The 16,774-nt window shown below is 34.0% G+C and overlaps 2 protein-coding genes across 2 annotated transcripts; both read left to right on the forward strand.

Moving 5' to 3' along the window:
* The first annotated feature begins 1,747 nt into the window (after positions 1 to 1,747).
* LOC143600899 (secreted RxLR effector protein 161-like) lies at positions 1,748 to 2,089 on the forward strand. The gene has a single exon (XM_077078447.1). The coding sequence runs from the start codon at positions 1,748 to 1,750 to the stop codon at positions 2,087 to 2,089; it is 342 nt and encodes a 113-aa protein (XP_076934562.1).
* Positions 2,090 to 4,941: 2,852 nt separating this feature from the next.
* Positions 4,942 to 8,578, forward strand: LOC143600901 (succinate-semialdehyde dehydrogenase, mitochondrial-like). The gene is made up of 16 exons (XM_077078450.1): positions 4,942 to 5,092; positions 5,290 to 5,389; positions 5,490 to 5,626; positions 5,688 to 5,798; positions 5,868 to 5,930; positions 6,016 to 6,126; positions 6,211 to 6,354; positions 6,470 to 6,547; positions 6,626 to 6,692; positions 6,766 to 6,851; positions 6,915 to 6,980; positions 7,071 to 7,171; positions 7,251 to 7,336; positions 7,419 to 7,525; positions 8,123 to 8,200; positions 8,438 to 8,578. Exons 2-16 carry the CDS (start codon positions 5,335 to 5,337, stop codon positions 8,468 to 8,470), a joined length of 1,323 nt encoding a protein of 440 aa, XP_076934565.1. The 5' UTR covers positions 4,942 to 5,092; positions 5,290 to 5,334; the 3' UTR covers positions 8,471 to 8,578.
* Positions 8,579 to 16,774: the final 8,196 nt, after the last annotated feature.

Below are 16,774 nucleotides of genomic sequence, written 5' to 3' on the forward strand. Positions count from 1 at the left end.
GAAGCAACCGAAGAGCTTTTTAATGTTTCGTTTATATATATTATAGATAGATATAGATTATAGATGTATTAAGCAAGAGACCTGCAAACATAACTCTTTCCTTTTTAGTTATCGTATATTTCAATCAACATTACTACTCATAATATTAGATAAGAGTAAATTGTTGTTTTCATCTATGTAGTTTGTTTAAATCTGCGATTTTAATCTAATAGTTTTAAATTTGCGATTTTCGTCCCTGTGGTTTATTTCACTTGCAATTAAACCCGATCCCACTAACCTCGTAAATTCTGGTTGTTAAACCCATCAGCGTGCACCTCAAGTGAGAGACAATTTTGTCTTTTTTCTCCCCAAATAAACCCCAACCCTAATTCGTAAGCCCTCTCACGTGAGGGGATGGGGTTTATTTGGGGAGAAAAGGGACAAAATTCCCCCTCATGTGAGGTGCACATTGATGGGTTTAACGATCAGACTTAACGGGGTTAGTGAGGTCGGATTTAATTGTAAGTTAAATGAAACCACATGGAAGATAACTATTGAACTAAAACTGCAGATTTGAACAAACCACATGAATGTAAACCCCGGTTTACTCATTAGATAATAATATTTCTTAAGCTAATATCACTCTTTCTAATTCGATCATTTTTTCCGTAACCTATTAAATATAATAAAAACTTAATAATAATATATTTTATCATAATATCAATGCATTTAATGAATAATTAATATGTAATTGTTAATACATAAAATGCACCGATCAAGAGTATAAGGTGCCGAGAGCATGATCAGATTTTAAAGGAGATGAATTTCATTTGGTGCTCGAACGAACAGTCTATGTATTGAAGGACGAGTGGTAAGCATTTACTGATTGTTGCTTGATATAGACCGATTCGAGATGATCAATTTCCCGATAGACCCGTAGATTGAGTTAGGCTCCAAGAACAAAAGAGAAGAGTAGAAACCAAAGTTAAAACAATTCTCTGTTTATTTTTTTTATTATTTTTCTCAAACAAAGAATACAACATATAGGAAAACCAAAGACATAATAGCAGGGCTATTTCCGAGAATTATTAAAATATTTGGGCCGAAGAAGAAAAATGTTTTGGGCATTCAGTATAATGAGTACTTGATAAGTATTTTGTTGGGTTAAAACAATTTAATTTTAAATGGACTTACTTGATTATAATTTGAATTGTGTAGAATACTTTTGTATAATATTAGACTTAAACATGTCTCAAATGAGGCTAAAACCCACAACCTATAGGTTGAGAATCATACATTACCACTAGACCAAACTAGTTGTTATGTAATTGAGTTTAATTATAAAATACACATATTATTTTTCATAAAATACATATAATTTTTTTAAAAAAAAATTTCGGGCCTAGAGGGGTGTCGGGCCGGGGGCAGTCAACCACCCAGCCCCCCTTAGAGTCGGCCTTGCATAATAATAGGAAAATATAAACAATAAGGAAACCTAATTCTAATACAATAAGGAAATTAATTAAAAGATAAACTTAATTAATACTTATGATCGTATCATTGCCATTTATGTTGATGATTTATTTGTTACGTGGGCGAGCCTGAATATTATTTTTAAGTTCAAGAACCCGAATTACGTTTATGTGGATTCGGGTCTGGCATTTTCAAGGGTCGAACAAGAATTTAAGGTCAATCCAACGGAGTATAGAAAGATGGTGGGTTGCCTAAGATACCTACTTCACACCGACCTGATTTGGCCTATTTGGTCATGGTGGTGAGTCGGTACATGCAAAGTCCTCATGAATCTCATGAGTTGGCTATTAAACAAATTCATCGGTATGCAAAAGGCATCATGGGGTTCGCAGCCGAGTATGAACGAGTAAAAATAAGATTAATCGAGTTTTGTGATAGCAGTCATAAAATCGATTCTGATGATGGTCGGAGCACTATTAGCCATATTTTCAATTATGAAAACAAGTCAATTTCTTGGTGCTCTCAGAAACAGGGAACCGTGGCTCTTTCATCTTGTGAGCCCGAGTATATGGCCGCTTTCTATATAGCGTGTCAAGTGGTATGGCTACGTGAACTGCTTGGTGAATTGTTAAGTTAACCACCTTAAAGTGTGAGCCTGAACGTAGATAATACCTCAGCTATAACCCTTGTCAAATATCCCGCATTTAACATACGAACCAAGCACATAAAGTCATCATATCACTTTATTCATGAACTAGGTTAATGTCTCATGTAACACACGGGTGGAAAATCGTCAAATATACATATATGAATTACATAATGAACATTAATGAATGAATAATTACATATTTCCTAAAATACATATATTGTTAAGAATAATTTGTATTTTAAAAGAAATCAAAATGGAAGGTTAAGAATCTATACATGTTAAGGAAAAAACAAGCTTAACATTAATTAATTTTAGTTGAGTTGATATGCCGTAAACATTTTAATAGCAATGTTGTGTGTTCGATTCCTACCAACAACATATTTTTGGTTCAAAACCATAAAAATGGAACAATTTTAGTTAAACCAAAATTGATTATGAAGTGGAATTTGTTAAATTGAAAATTTGTACACTTGGCATTCGAAGGGTCTAGTTGAATGTCATATGAACAATATGTCTTATTTTAATAGTATAGTTAGATCAGATTATATGCTATGAAGTGGAAGAAGTTACGGCAGTGGAAGTGAACAGCGATCGGATAACTTAACAAAGGCGTTACCAAAGATCAAGTTTAGGGAGACGAGGGATTTTCTTGGAACAGAATAACTCTTGAATATGATTCATAAATTGGGGGGGGGGGGTGGATGTTGGAGCATTCCCAAATGGCAACCCAGGCGGCAAATGAGTTAGCACCAACTGAGTTCGGTGTCTTAGAGGTTGAAGTCAAATCAAACTTGGTCTGATAATAAGATATTGTTAAACAAGTTTGGCTTATCTACTATTGTTATTAGATAAAGATAGTTTGAATTTGTATTTGAGTTGAATTACAATTTAGGAGTAATCTTGTTCTTATAAATACTCATGTCATTGGTAATCAGTTTTTTGAGTTAGATTTTCTTATTAATTAAGGTTTAAGTTTGGAAAATTGGTTCTTGTTATTACTTTTCTAATTATCGATTTTTATTGACAACAAGATAAAATAATTACCAGTTCCCTAAAGTGTTGTATATAAAAATACCAAATAGTAATCAAGACATTAGAGCTTCTTAAGAGAAGCTCTAATGTTTTATGGTTTAAACATGTAAGTGTGTTGTATATAAAAATACTTGATAATAATCAAGAATATTAGAGCTTCTTAAGAGAATATTGCATATGTGGTTGAAGACTGGTGAAATTGATAGTCATCTCAATCGCATAAGATAATTCTTCATTAACCAGAGAATAAAATCGGGTTATCTCTTTAACCTGTTCAACAAATAAAGCAAACTATAAAACCTCCATGATCATACCCGAGCCTTTGATAACCCCCGCTATAACCATGAATCTTTGGTATGCAATTGTTTTTTCCTTTTTCTTTTAAGAACAAAATTTTCCACATAAAATCTTTTTAAACCTTGCACTTGCAAGTATTTGAACCCACCCACTCACATATGGTAAGGCAAATATCGAAAATTCACTTAGAAAGTGAGATCCCAAATACTTAAAAGGCCCCAGACTGCCGAGTAGGTTTTCGAACAATAACCTCTAGCCCTCTATAAATAATTTACATGATAAAAATGACATAAAAATATGTTATCCCAAACACACATGTTTTCTAATCATTTTGTTTAAAAATATTTTTTATTAAAGTATATTGATTGATTGAGTAAAAAGAAAAAAGTAGACAGAAAATAAATAGAGTATCTTTTGATTATCTAGCTCAATTATAATAATACTATATTTAACCAAATGTTATTTGTCCACTTATGAGAGCAACTTTAATGGGTTTTTTAGTTTATAGGTAATAATATTCAGAATTTTGAATTAAATAAATGCATATTAAAGGTAATGTTCAGTTTAAAACATATTCATAAAATATGAACTGAATAAAAGTAAACATGATAAGTGAGACCAATGTAATTAATTTTCATTTAAATTTAAAACCAATTTTAACCGCTCACTTTAATTATCTTTATTTTTTAATTAAAAAATAATTTTTTTTTGTTTTTTTTTTACTTTCAACAGTAATTTAAAAAAAAAAAAAATATTATTGTTTATGTAATTTAAAAAAAAAATTAATTTTTTAATGTGTTTACGTGTGTTTGTTTTATTTATTGTTTATGTAATTTGAAAATTTTATTTATATGACTTTGACTATTTTTATTTTAAATCTAGATACTAGAACTTATTTTCTTTTTAAATTATACGAAATAAAAAATAAGATGCCTATAAATGTATTTTAGTTTTATTTATTGTTTATGTAATTTGAAAATTTTATTTATATGACTTTGACTATTTTTATTTTAAATCTAGATACTAGAACTTATTTTCTTTTTAAATAATACGAAATAAAAAATAGAATGCCTATAAATGTATTTTAGTTTATACAGGGTCGTCTTCAAGATATCAATGGTTTTTGTAGGCCTTGCCCAATCTTATGGGCATGGGCGAGAGGGAAATTTAAAACTTATGGGCCTCAAACCTCGATGGGCATTCCATGATTGCCTAGCCCACACATGCTATAAGCCGGTCATGAGTTTATATAATGAAATATATAGAAATAGATGATGATATTTGAAAGCGAAAAAATAAAAATCTAATATAATGTGTGCCGTTTTTAGTTTTTTTTACTAACGTACCCATGTGAGTTTGAGATCCCACAAATTATTGTTTTGTTGAAGTCAACGGTAATAAGTGACAAAGGACAACTTACCAACAAATAATTGAATTTAATTTGTGGCAGGTGAACACCATTATATATTAATAATCAGTTGATCACAATGTTTGCATCTTTATTCCAGCAGGATTGATCATATAATATACTCTGCAGTCAAGGTGCAGATGAGCATGGAAACCGAAAATGTTGTCGCTCGCCTCAAGAGTTCCGGATTGTTTCGAACCAAAGGTCTTATAGGAGGGAAATGGATTGATGCATAAGATGGGAAAACCATAGAGGTATTGAATTTCAAAATGTAGGTTGTATAGTGTGTTGTGTTGTCTGGTAACTCTTTAAAACTGATTATTGCAATTTAATTCTCTAATGATCATTTATGAGAATTTGGGACTGATTATGATTGTCAAAATAATTTGATACCGACACTTGATCGTTAATATTTGACAAATTATCACACTAATCATATTAGCTGGTGTAGGTTCACAACCCTGCTACTGGGGAAGTTATAGCTTCGGTTGCGTGCATGGGCGAGAGGGAAACAAAAGATGCAATTTCTTCGGCCTATAATGCTTTTAGCCGTATGATCTACAAGTTACTTACAATACAACTAATTACAATATAGCTTTAGCCATCATCATGTTAACATTATAATATGTTTTGATCACATTTTTTGGGTAGATTGGAGTAAGCTTACCGCTGCTGAGAGGAGTACTCGCCTACGTAAATGGTATGACTTGCTGATTGAACATAAAGAAGAGCTTGGACAACTAATAACTTTGGAACAAGGCAAACCTCTAAAAGAAGCCATCACAGAGGTGCGTAAATCATTCATGTTTTTCAAAACAAATGCACATTTGTGATTCTTAAGTTTTGCAGGTTGTATCTGCGGCTGGTCACGTTGAGTTCTTTGCAGAGGAAGCAAAACGCGTTTATGGTGATATACTTCCGTCACCACTGCCTGATCGCCGCCTGTTTGTTCTAAAGCAGGTGGTTATTAAGACATAAAACTTGTTTTCTGCATATGTTCTTTTTAAGACATTTTCAAATGATTTGCAGCCTGTTGGTGTGGTTGGCGCAATCACTCCATGGAATTTTCCCTTGGGAATGATTGCCAGGAAGGTAAATATTGACCCGTACGTTTATTAATAAATGGGTCGATTAGATTCGTATTGACCCGTTAATTTTTGTAATAATATTATGTCAGGTTGCACCTGCTCTTGCCTGTGGGTGTACCGTGGTCATAAAACCCTCTGAGCTGACACCGTTAAGCGCCTTAGCAGCAGCTGAGCTGGCACTTCAATCTGGAATCCCGCCTGTAAGTCTTATAAACATCCACCGATGGACGATGATATGTATCCATATGTAAAAGTTAATTATGCTTCATTTTGTCGAATCACAGGGTGTCTTAAATGTGGTAATGGGAGATGCTCCTAATATTGGGAATTCGATACTTGAAAGTCCACAAGTAAGAAAGATCACATTTACGGGTTCGACAGCTGTTGGAAAGAAATTAATGGCTGGTGCGGCTGAGACTGTTAAAAAGGTATTTTTTTTTTTTTTTTGAAATCCTTAATGTTTATATAATAATAATAATAATAATAATAATAATAATAATAATAATAATAATAACAATAATAAGCAACCAATGATTATTGCAGGTCTCTCCTGAACTTGGTGGTAATGCACCTTTCATAATCTTTGATGATGCAGACCTGGAAGCGGCACTAAAAGCGAGCGTAAGTGAAAAAAATTCTAATGTTTTAAGACCGTGCATAAAAGGTTACTTTTTTCATATTATTATGCGATTATTTCAGTTAGCGACTAAATTCCGTAACAGTGGACAAACATGTATATGCACAAATAGATTACTTGTGCAAGAAGGTATAACAAAAAACCAAATCTTTTAATCTAATTTTTTCTTTCTGGCATGACAAGAGAACTACCATCTTTGTAGGCATATATGACAAATTTATAAATGCCTTCTCAAGTGCTGTTCAGAGCCTTAAAGTTGTCAATGGTCTTAGTGAAGATGTAGCACAGGTACATAAAAAAAAGTCAATTTCTTACAAAAAGTCAACTGGTACTTAAAATAACATTTTGCAGGGACCACTTATCAATGAAGCTGCTGTACAGAAGGTTGAATCATTAGTGCAACATGCTATCTCACAGGTTTGAATGTTTGATCATCAGTTTTCTAATATCCTGTAGTAGAATTTTTACAACTTTTGTGACTTTTATAAAAATATTGTTTAATAACAGGGAGCGAAAGTTGTTGTTGGCGGTAAGAGGCATAACCTAGGGTTTACTTTTTATGAACCTACAATTATAAGTGATGTCAAGAATGAGATGCTTATAGCAAGGTAATCTCAAAACATTTAACGAAATAAATACGAGTGCAAAATATTTGTTTGACTAGTAACTCAGTCTTTATTATTATAGGGAGGAAATATTTGGACCCGTTACACCTGTTATACGGTTTAAAACAGAAGAAGAGGCTATACAGATTGCCAATGACACTGAATCAGGTTTTATATATGATCCACATATTAGTGACCGATCGTATTAATTAGTTGAGATTTAAACATATATTTGATATAAATGTTGCAGGGTTAGCTGCTTATTTGTTCACAAACAATATTCAGCGTTCATGGCGCGTGTGTGAAGCTCTTGAATATGGCATTGTTGGAGTAAATGACGGAATGTTTGCTTCACCGGTAGAAAGAAGTTTACCATATTCACTGGTTTCTTAAAACCTCCAAATGGTTTCTTAGGACCCGAAAGCATGCATTGAAGCTGGAAGCGTAGACCATCGTGCTCCTCAACCCGTATCCTCCGCTCCTGTTTAACGTCAAGACCGTGAAGAGGATGATCTTTGAATGAACGGTTACTTTGAGCGTAATTCATTCCTTCATGAAAGCCTATCACACGACCAAGCGAAGAGGAGGCAGTCATTACATTGGCAAAGCTGTCAGTAAGCTCCTTACTTCCCTTGACATGGCGGACGACCTGTCAAAGTAAAAATATAAATTTTCAGTATCAAAAATAAGAAGTAAGCAATGAACACTCAAAGAGGAAAAAGCTTACAGCATCAACCCCTCGGGTGAGGAACCACTGGCGGTCCTGTTCCGCGCGTTCGGCTCGCACTTGAAGCGCCCGGGATCCCGTGGCCGTTTCTTCATGAGCTTGCAGGAGGGAGTCATGCTCTCTTTGCAGCTTCAGCTCCGCCTCAAGCTCTTGGATTCGAGTGTCTTGAAGGGACACCATTTGGAGGTTTTAAGTTTAATTAACTGGTTTCTTAGTTTATTACGCAGGGAGCACCATTTGGAGGTTTTAAGCAGTCTGGTTTAGGACGAGAATCTTCTAAATACGGATTAGATGAGTATCTTGAAGTAAGTACCCAAGACACCATGTTTCATATAAATTTTTTTATCTGCACATAAAGATAATTTTTGATACAGTATAATTGGGAAATTTTATTTATATGATTCATGTTACATTTCCCAAATAGAAATAATGGTGTTCAAATACTATTGAAACCGAACAGACATTTAAAATATAACTTTTTTCCATTTTTTGCAACATGCAGCTATATCTATGTATGCTAAAACATGATCTATGTTTTGCAGATCAAGTGCGTTTGTTTGGGAAACATGGGCTGATACAGGTCTAAAGGATCAACATGGTTTAACCCGCGCACGCGTGTTAATAATTGAAATAATGGGGTTTTATTTCTTTCTTGTTTTATTAATATGTGGATAAGAATTCAGTGGCTCCATAATCAGTAATCATATTTAGCTTTTACTAGTAAGACATACAAATTAGTAAATGGTCCTAAATAGGTTTTATTTTATTTTTTTGCTTGTGTGGCCATCTGACGTGCAGTTCATCAACTAGCAATTTACAATAAAATAAGCATGATAAGTTGTAAGTTGGTTGGAAACAAGTCATATTTTCATGTGCAGAACGGTGTTAAAAATTTCCGAATCAATAATGTTTTAAGATATAAACATGATAGCTATTTAGATAACTATATAAACATGGGGATATTATTATTTTTATTTAATTAGGAGTTCGAGTTCATCGCTAATTTTACCGAGTCATGGTCTATATAACCTAATAAATGTTGTGATTATGGTTATGAGTTTGTTATCACTTAGAGTTATATTTTTCTGGTTAATAAGATTGAGAGTTATTCAATCCAAATTCATCATGTACGCTTTTTTGTTTTTGTGAGTTGTATCAATTCGTTCTTGAATATCAAGCCTCCATGATTATCTTACAAGTAGAGGTCAAAAAAACCCGAACCTGAATGAAAACCTAGAACCGGGTTTTTTTATACCCGGGTTTTTATTACCCGAACTAGTACCCGACCCGAATCGTAGGGTACGGATAAGGTATGCATTTTAGTACCAAAACTTGTACCCGGACCGTTCCCGATTTGTACCCGGTAATACCTTAAAACCGAAACCGGATCCATACCCGAAACCAGGTTTTTTCAATACCCCAAACCGGGTTTTCCAAATACCCGATCTATTCCAGAAAAATACGTGAAAAGTACCCCTAAAACGTGCAACCCTATAAGACATGTTAGATTAGATATTACAATAATTATCGTAGAGGGATCTAATTGTAATATAGTCTAGCATATAAACACTCTTGTACATAATACTATCATTCCATAATACAAGATCACAATTACACACGTTTAACTTGGCTCCCTCACAAGCTTTCTATGGCTCTCGGTCTCCTCTAAACAATCCGGATGAGGTTACAATAATAATCGTGGTCGTGGAAGCAGTTCTAACAATCGAAAAACTGGTGGCAATCGAAGTCAGTTTGAATGGGCCTCTAACACAAGCACAGTTTACGGTTCATGCAACTGATGTGGTATTGGTCACATCCCATCTCTTTGTCCAAACACGGATCCATCAACAGTTCGTACACGACCCTCTGCCAACTTTGCTGACCATCGGTCTACTACATCCACTACTTGGCTCCTGGACACTGGCGCCAATAGCCATGTCACACCATATCTTGCAAGCTTAGGCACATCAGAAGCATATCATGGTGATGATGCTCTTCATGTTGGCAACGGTATGGGTTTACCTATTTTTCACATCGGTTCCACTCATATTATCTCACTTCACAAAACTCTTTCGTTATCTAACATTCTTCATGTTCCACATATTTAACGTAACTTGTTATCTGTTCAAAAATTTTGTCTTGATAATCATGTCTTTTTTGAATTTCACCCTTATTTCTTTTGTGTGAAGAATATATCTACACGCACCACAGTACTCACAAGTCCAAGTAAAAATGGTCTCTACTCTCTTGTCCCTTCACAACTTCATTCACAAGTCTACCTTTTCTGCCACGCGTGCTTCTTCGACTGTATGTTATCAACGTCTAGGACATCCACATCATGAGCTTTTAAGAACTATGTTAACCAAATATTTACTTCCTGTTTCTGATAAAACTTATAATAATGTTTGCACTTCTTGTCAAATGGGGAAATCTACAAAACTTTCTTTGCATAATTCTTCGTTTCATAGTAATCATATTTTGAATTTGGTATATTGTGATGTTTGGTGTCCCGCACCCGCTTTATCATCTGATGGTAATCGTTATGTTATGTGTTGATCATCATTCAAAATATACGTGAATTTTTCATTTGAAAAAAAAGTCTAATGCGTATTTGGTTTTCAAACATTTAATTTCCATGGTTGAACGAAAATTTAATACAAAACTTAAAAATGTTCAAACCGATTGGGGTGGCATGTTTCGCAATCTTTCCATATTTTTTACCTCGCTCGGTATCATTTATCGTCGGTCTTGCCCCTACACGAGTGAGCAAAATGGCATAGTGGAACGCCGAAATCATCATGTGGTTGAGAAGGGTCTTTCCCTTCTTGCTCAATCATTTGTCCTAGCAACGTTTTTGGCATTTTGCATTTGACACATCCGTCTTATCTCCATTAGCCGCATGCCATCTAGTTCCAATTCTAGCAAGTCACCATTTGAAATGGTCCACGACCGTCCACCAGATTATTCCTTTTTACGGGTTTTTGGGTGTCGATGTTCCCGTATCTTTGACCATATGATCCCCATAAAATGATTTTGGGTCGTTGCCATGCATTTTTTCTTGGTTACAGCCTTGTTCACCATGGGTATCGTTGTTTAGATCCTACAACCGATCGCCTCTATATTGCTCGCCATGTGCGGTTCAATGAAAACTACTTTTCTTTCTAGGCACAACCATCATTCCAAACAACTTTTTTATGTTCAAGTTTACATTTTACTCACATAATAAGGTCCGATTTACTATCCTACAAAGTTTTATGTAAAACCGACTTCGTTTACCCCGTCTTTTTCACGAACCGAACACTACTCGGTTTACCCGAAACGAACCAACCAACCCATTTACTCACAAGTTTATTAATTTATCAATAATCCTGACCCGCTCTATCATCCTACCGGTTTTCATGCAAATCTGTGCATGAAAAGTAAACCCTTTTAATAAAAACGTATCTTTGAGGTTTATGTTCGAAATCACTCGAATATACCAAAACCAAATCAAACGAACTCGGAATTGAGTGATTTAAGCGGCCACAGAACCGTCTCGCCTCGATCTAGAAACCCATCATCTCACCATCACCGGAAACCACTGCTACAGTCACCGAAAAACCCAAACAGTTACCGAAAAACTCCATTTTTTGCTGTTACGGTTTCCTTGATAAAAGCTGGACTTCCTGACCTCTGATCAGGGATCTGATTGGTGGGAATATTTTCTTACATGTCATGAACACTATTTTAACATTTTAGACCGATCCGACGGTTAGATTTCCGGGAATCGTCGGGTCTTTATGGGTGGTTTTCTCAAAAAACGAGAATTTTGGTAAAGAAGCAGTTTAGAGGCTAGGATTGTTATAATTAAATGGTGACTACATTTATGGGAAGATGTTATGGTTTCATGTTTAACTTTTCATCTAATGACACTTATTCTCCTCATACTTTAGATAATTACATTTATCTTCTATAATTTAATTAAACCCAATTCCTTTAAATACCGACGAAACTTAGGATGTTTCAAAACCGGTTTATAAACCGAACCGGTTTGAGTCAAACCTGTTTTAACCAGTCGTAGACCAAATCGGTTCGGTTTGGGTTTAAAACTAGTTTTTTACACCTCTACGCGACGCGGAAGTGGCCTACATGCAGAAGGACAAAAGAGGGACTTTGTACTTAGTAAAGAATGGCAGTTATAACAAATGTCTTCGAGAAGATTAATGGAAGCATTCTGTAATAGTGATGTTTACCTTCCTGATGAGCACGTGATGGCTCAAACAATCAAGAGACGCAGTTGGACATTTTGTTATAACCAGACACATGACCATCTGTTACCTCCTATCAAAAGCAGCCAATATGCCAATCCAGGTAGAAGGAAGCATTTTCCAGATGGTGACTACTCCACCAATCACACTTCCCCGACCCTCGGCTATAAATACCCTCTCCATCATCATAAGGTATTTATACACACTTCTCATATTACATCAATCACTTTGTGTTTTCTCTCTTGATAAAAACAATACTTATTCTCATGCTAGAGAATGGTTACGGGAAGACCCCCCCCCCCCCCCCCACATCTTGTCCTTCCCGTAACAAGCTCATTGTGATCTGTTTTGCAGGATTGAGATCCGGATGTAGCTTGATTCCACTCATTTTGGCCTGGTTCACCCGTTATCTTATACATGGTAGAAATATAGGTCTGATCCTAATCTTGTATTGGATCCGTGTTTCTTCATTAGTACATGGTTCACCCGTTAATTCAATCCGTGGTTCACCCCTTTTTGTATTTCAAGAACATATATTATATAATATACTTAATTAGTAACTAAGTTTTTTCATTACTAGGTAGAAAGATATTGTACTTATTAATTACAAATTTTAATATTGTACTTATTAATTACAATTTTTTATTAAAATAAATTCAAAATTGGATACAAAACATAATTGTTTTTATTTCTTTCATGGTTGGACGAGAAGGACAATAAAGAAATACAAGGCTGATTGTTGGGGGACATGATTAAAATAATCAGTACATGAGTCCTACTATTTACAATAAACCGCTATTGCCAGGGATCGAACCCTGGACCTCTCACCCAAAGGCTTAAGCCTTTACCATCCCATCAAAGTGGAGATGGCAGTACATGACTACATGGTATAAAACTGTGGCATAGAGTAGTTAATAATTAGTTAAACGTGTACGACAAATACTTTTTAAAAGACAAAGTTTTACTGTCAATAATAATAAATCAATCAGAAACTGAATGCACCTTAAAAAATTTTCTAAACAACTTTACCAATCAAATCAAATATTTATTCTCAAAATACATACTCAATTTCGTAAAATATAAAAGGTATAACCAACAGGAAAAATAATCTTTGATAGACAAAATTTTGAGGCCCATCTATTGTAACTTAAAGAAAACGTTTTTATAGATGACGGAGTACCTATATGGGTAGGGTGTATGACTTTCAAATCACATGACAACATCACCCCACCCCATGTGAGTAAAATGCATGACTTCATTTCATGACAAATGTTTGCTACACAAAATTGATTCATTGTTGACAATCGAATAATTAAAATAAATTAATAAAGTTTTGGGGTACTTGTGGGTAGGTGCTGTCATTAATTTTATGGTTTGTGGGCAATTAAGAGTATAAATGAGGTGTCAGTACAAGATTGACCGGTGCATGGGTAATACCTATGAGTGCTCCTTCTCCTCATAAGAAAATATTAACCCATATTAGTTTATTTGAAAAACATTTTTAATTGAGCAGATAAATTAAATGATTGATTTCAATGATTGATTTATATAGAGATTGATCTTGTTAATAATAATAATAATAATAATAATAATGTGAAACTAGTATAAAATATACGGACTAGTGTGTTTTTTTTTCAAAACTGGAGATAATTTGGAAGTGTTTAAGGGCTCCGTGTAACTAGGTTGGGTCAGCTGACGGTGACCTTTTGCTATTGGGTCACCCCGTATTAAGTACCTACGTATCCTATGTTTGTTGGCGGTTTAAAAAAAATGTAATAGGTGGGAAAGCAACCATTACTTAAATATAATTTGTGGCAGGTGAACATCATTATAAATTTATTATCATCTTGTTTGCCCCTTAAATTTAATCCAGCAGGACTCATATACTCTGCTAGCAAGGTGTATTGATGAACCTGCCAGGCTTTCAATATTCTTTGTTATTATTTATTCGTTGATTTTGTTTTATCAAATTCATGATCAAATCAAATGGGGCTTTCTCAGTTTAGATAAGTTGGCAATGGTTTTAGTGAAGGTGTGGCACAGGTAACCTGTTAGTTTACACATGCATATTGTTATTAAAAAAGTCAACTGGTACTTAAAATAATGTTCTGCAGGGACCACTTATCAATGAAGCTGCTGTGCAGAAAGTTGAATCATTAGTGCAAGATGCTACCTCAAAGGTTTGATTTGATCATCATTTTCTAATATCTTGTAGTAGAAAATTTATAGGTTTTATGACAACTGTATAAATATTGTTTGAAACAGGGAGCGAAAGTTATTTTGGGCGGTAAGAGGCATAACCTAGGGTTTACTTTCTATGAACCTACAATTATAAGTGATGTCAAGAATGAGATGCTTATAGCAAGGTAATCTCAAAACTTTTATGGTCGGTCTGTTTTACTGTTATTTTGATGGCTATAATATTTCTTGAAATAGGCTGTAACAATAAAGTTTTAGGTTTGAAGTTATTGGAATTTTTAGTTTTGATGTGTATTTGGTTAGTACTTCAATCTTTATTATTACAGGCAGGAAATATTTGGACCTGTTACGCCTATTATACGGTTTAAAACAGAAGAAGAGGCTATACAGATTGCTAATGACACTGAATCAGGTTTTTATATATAATCCACATATTGGTGACTGATCATATCAATTAGTTGAGATTAAAACATATATTTGATATAAACGTCGCAGGATTAGCTGCTTATTTGTTCACAAACAACATTCAGCGTTCATGGCGCGTGTGTGAAGCTCTTGAATATGGTATTGTTGGAATAAATGAGGGAATGTTTACTTCAGAGGTAGAAAGATGTTTTTTCTTTATTCAGTTCAATAGTGTCACTATATTAATTAATTTATAAGTATTATTATTATTATTGTTGTTGTTGTTGTTATTATTTTGTTTCTTGTTTGGATCAAATACATGTAGCACCATTTGGAGGTTTTAAGCAGTCTGGTTTAGGACGAGAATGTTCTAAATACGGATTAGATGAGTATCTTGAAGTAAGTACCAAACATGCCATATTTTGTTACTTCAAAAAGAAAATTTTAACATATATAAACAGTTTCATCTGCACATAAAGATATTTCTTCATGCATTATAATTGAATTCTTTTTAACATATATGCATGTCGAATTTCCAAATAGAAATAGGCCGGGGTGTTAAACCACTTAAACCGGTTCATGGATTGGTTTTGGCAGTTTGGAGCTTGAAACTGGCTGTTAAACCTTTAGATTTTACCTTTTTTTTTTCATTTTTGGAGTATGCAGTATATGTAACATATTCTTGAACACCTTTAAATAGGCCACACTATAAGTTATTCTAAAGCATTATCATTGTTTTGCAGATCAAGTGCGTTTGTATGGGAAACATGGGATGATAGCCAGAAGGATCAACGTGGATCATGTGATTTGACCTGGACACTCATCTTAATAATTGAACTAATTGGGGTTTTATTTCTGTTTTGTTTTTCAAAAAAGAACTCTAAAGGGTCCATAATCATATTTAAAGATGTATCTGTTTGTTGGTTTTCAAAATACTCTTACTTTACTACATGTCACAAACAAGATTAACAACCATATTTTTTTAATAAACAAAGACATAAAATTAGTAAATTGGCTTGTTCAACACAAACTACATAGATTTTATATTTATCGGACCTGCTATATTATAAAGCATTTTTTGCTTATGTGTGACATTCGTCAACTTTCCGTATTTGAAATCCGGTCCATATTGTATTTCGAATCTTTATTCAACCAATACATCGATGGATGTTATGTTATATTGTGTGGTTTTACGTTTACTCATGGTAAACTAACTCAATCATGTGTTATAACCAAGTTTATTCGAGTATATAAGCTATAAAATAAAAGTGTGGTCCCGTCACATGAAACACGGGGCCATGCTTCCGTGTGTCGTGCTTCCCTCTCCACTCCCGTGTGCTCAGTCCTTGAATGTACTTCCTGACAAGCATTAAATGCGCATGCATATTTCAAATCACGGGGCTGTGTTTGCGAATCACGGGGCCATGTCAGGCTACCAACTCAACCTATAAATAGAGGACATTGTTTCATTGCTTAGACGGGATTTCCACTTACACACACACACACACACACACGTTGCACTTATAATCAAGCATTTTGGAGTTCATTAGAAGGCTTGGAAGGTCTCTATTCAATTAGGAAGAAGAATTATTGTCTTGTGGTTAGATTATCTTAATTTCAACATATCTTCTTCTTCATCTTCTTCTAAGATTCATAGCTAATTGGGGATTTTTATAAATGATAATCAAATTGATATTTTTGCTATTCATAATAATCAACAACCAAATTTTGTTGGGTATTTAACATGCATACAATATTCTATCATATAAAGTACTTTAATCTCTTGTTTTAATATATAAATGGCTATGAAATACATATAATAAACTTCAAGAATTTCCATAAACAATTGTATGCATAGTTTTGTTATTTTGAATTTGTTCTTTAAGATATCACAACAATGGGGTGGTATCAAATGAAAACTCTTCATAAAGAGGAAACTTAAAAACTCATGAAGAATTATTTTTAACTTTTTTTTAACATTTATTTTGTAGTTTCTTTTTTTCCCATTATTCGTATATGTTGATATTG

The sequence above is a fragment of the Bidens hawaiensis genome, unplaced genomic scaffold, assembly GCF_021521415.1.
Source record: "Bidens hawaiensis isolate Kalapana, Puna unplaced genomic scaffold, B.hawaiensis_p1.1 tig00055032_1, whole genome shotgun sequence".
Taxonomy (NCBI): domain Eukaryota; kingdom Viridiplantae; phylum Streptophyta; class Magnoliopsida; order Asterales; family Asteraceae; genus Bidens; species Bidens hawaiensis.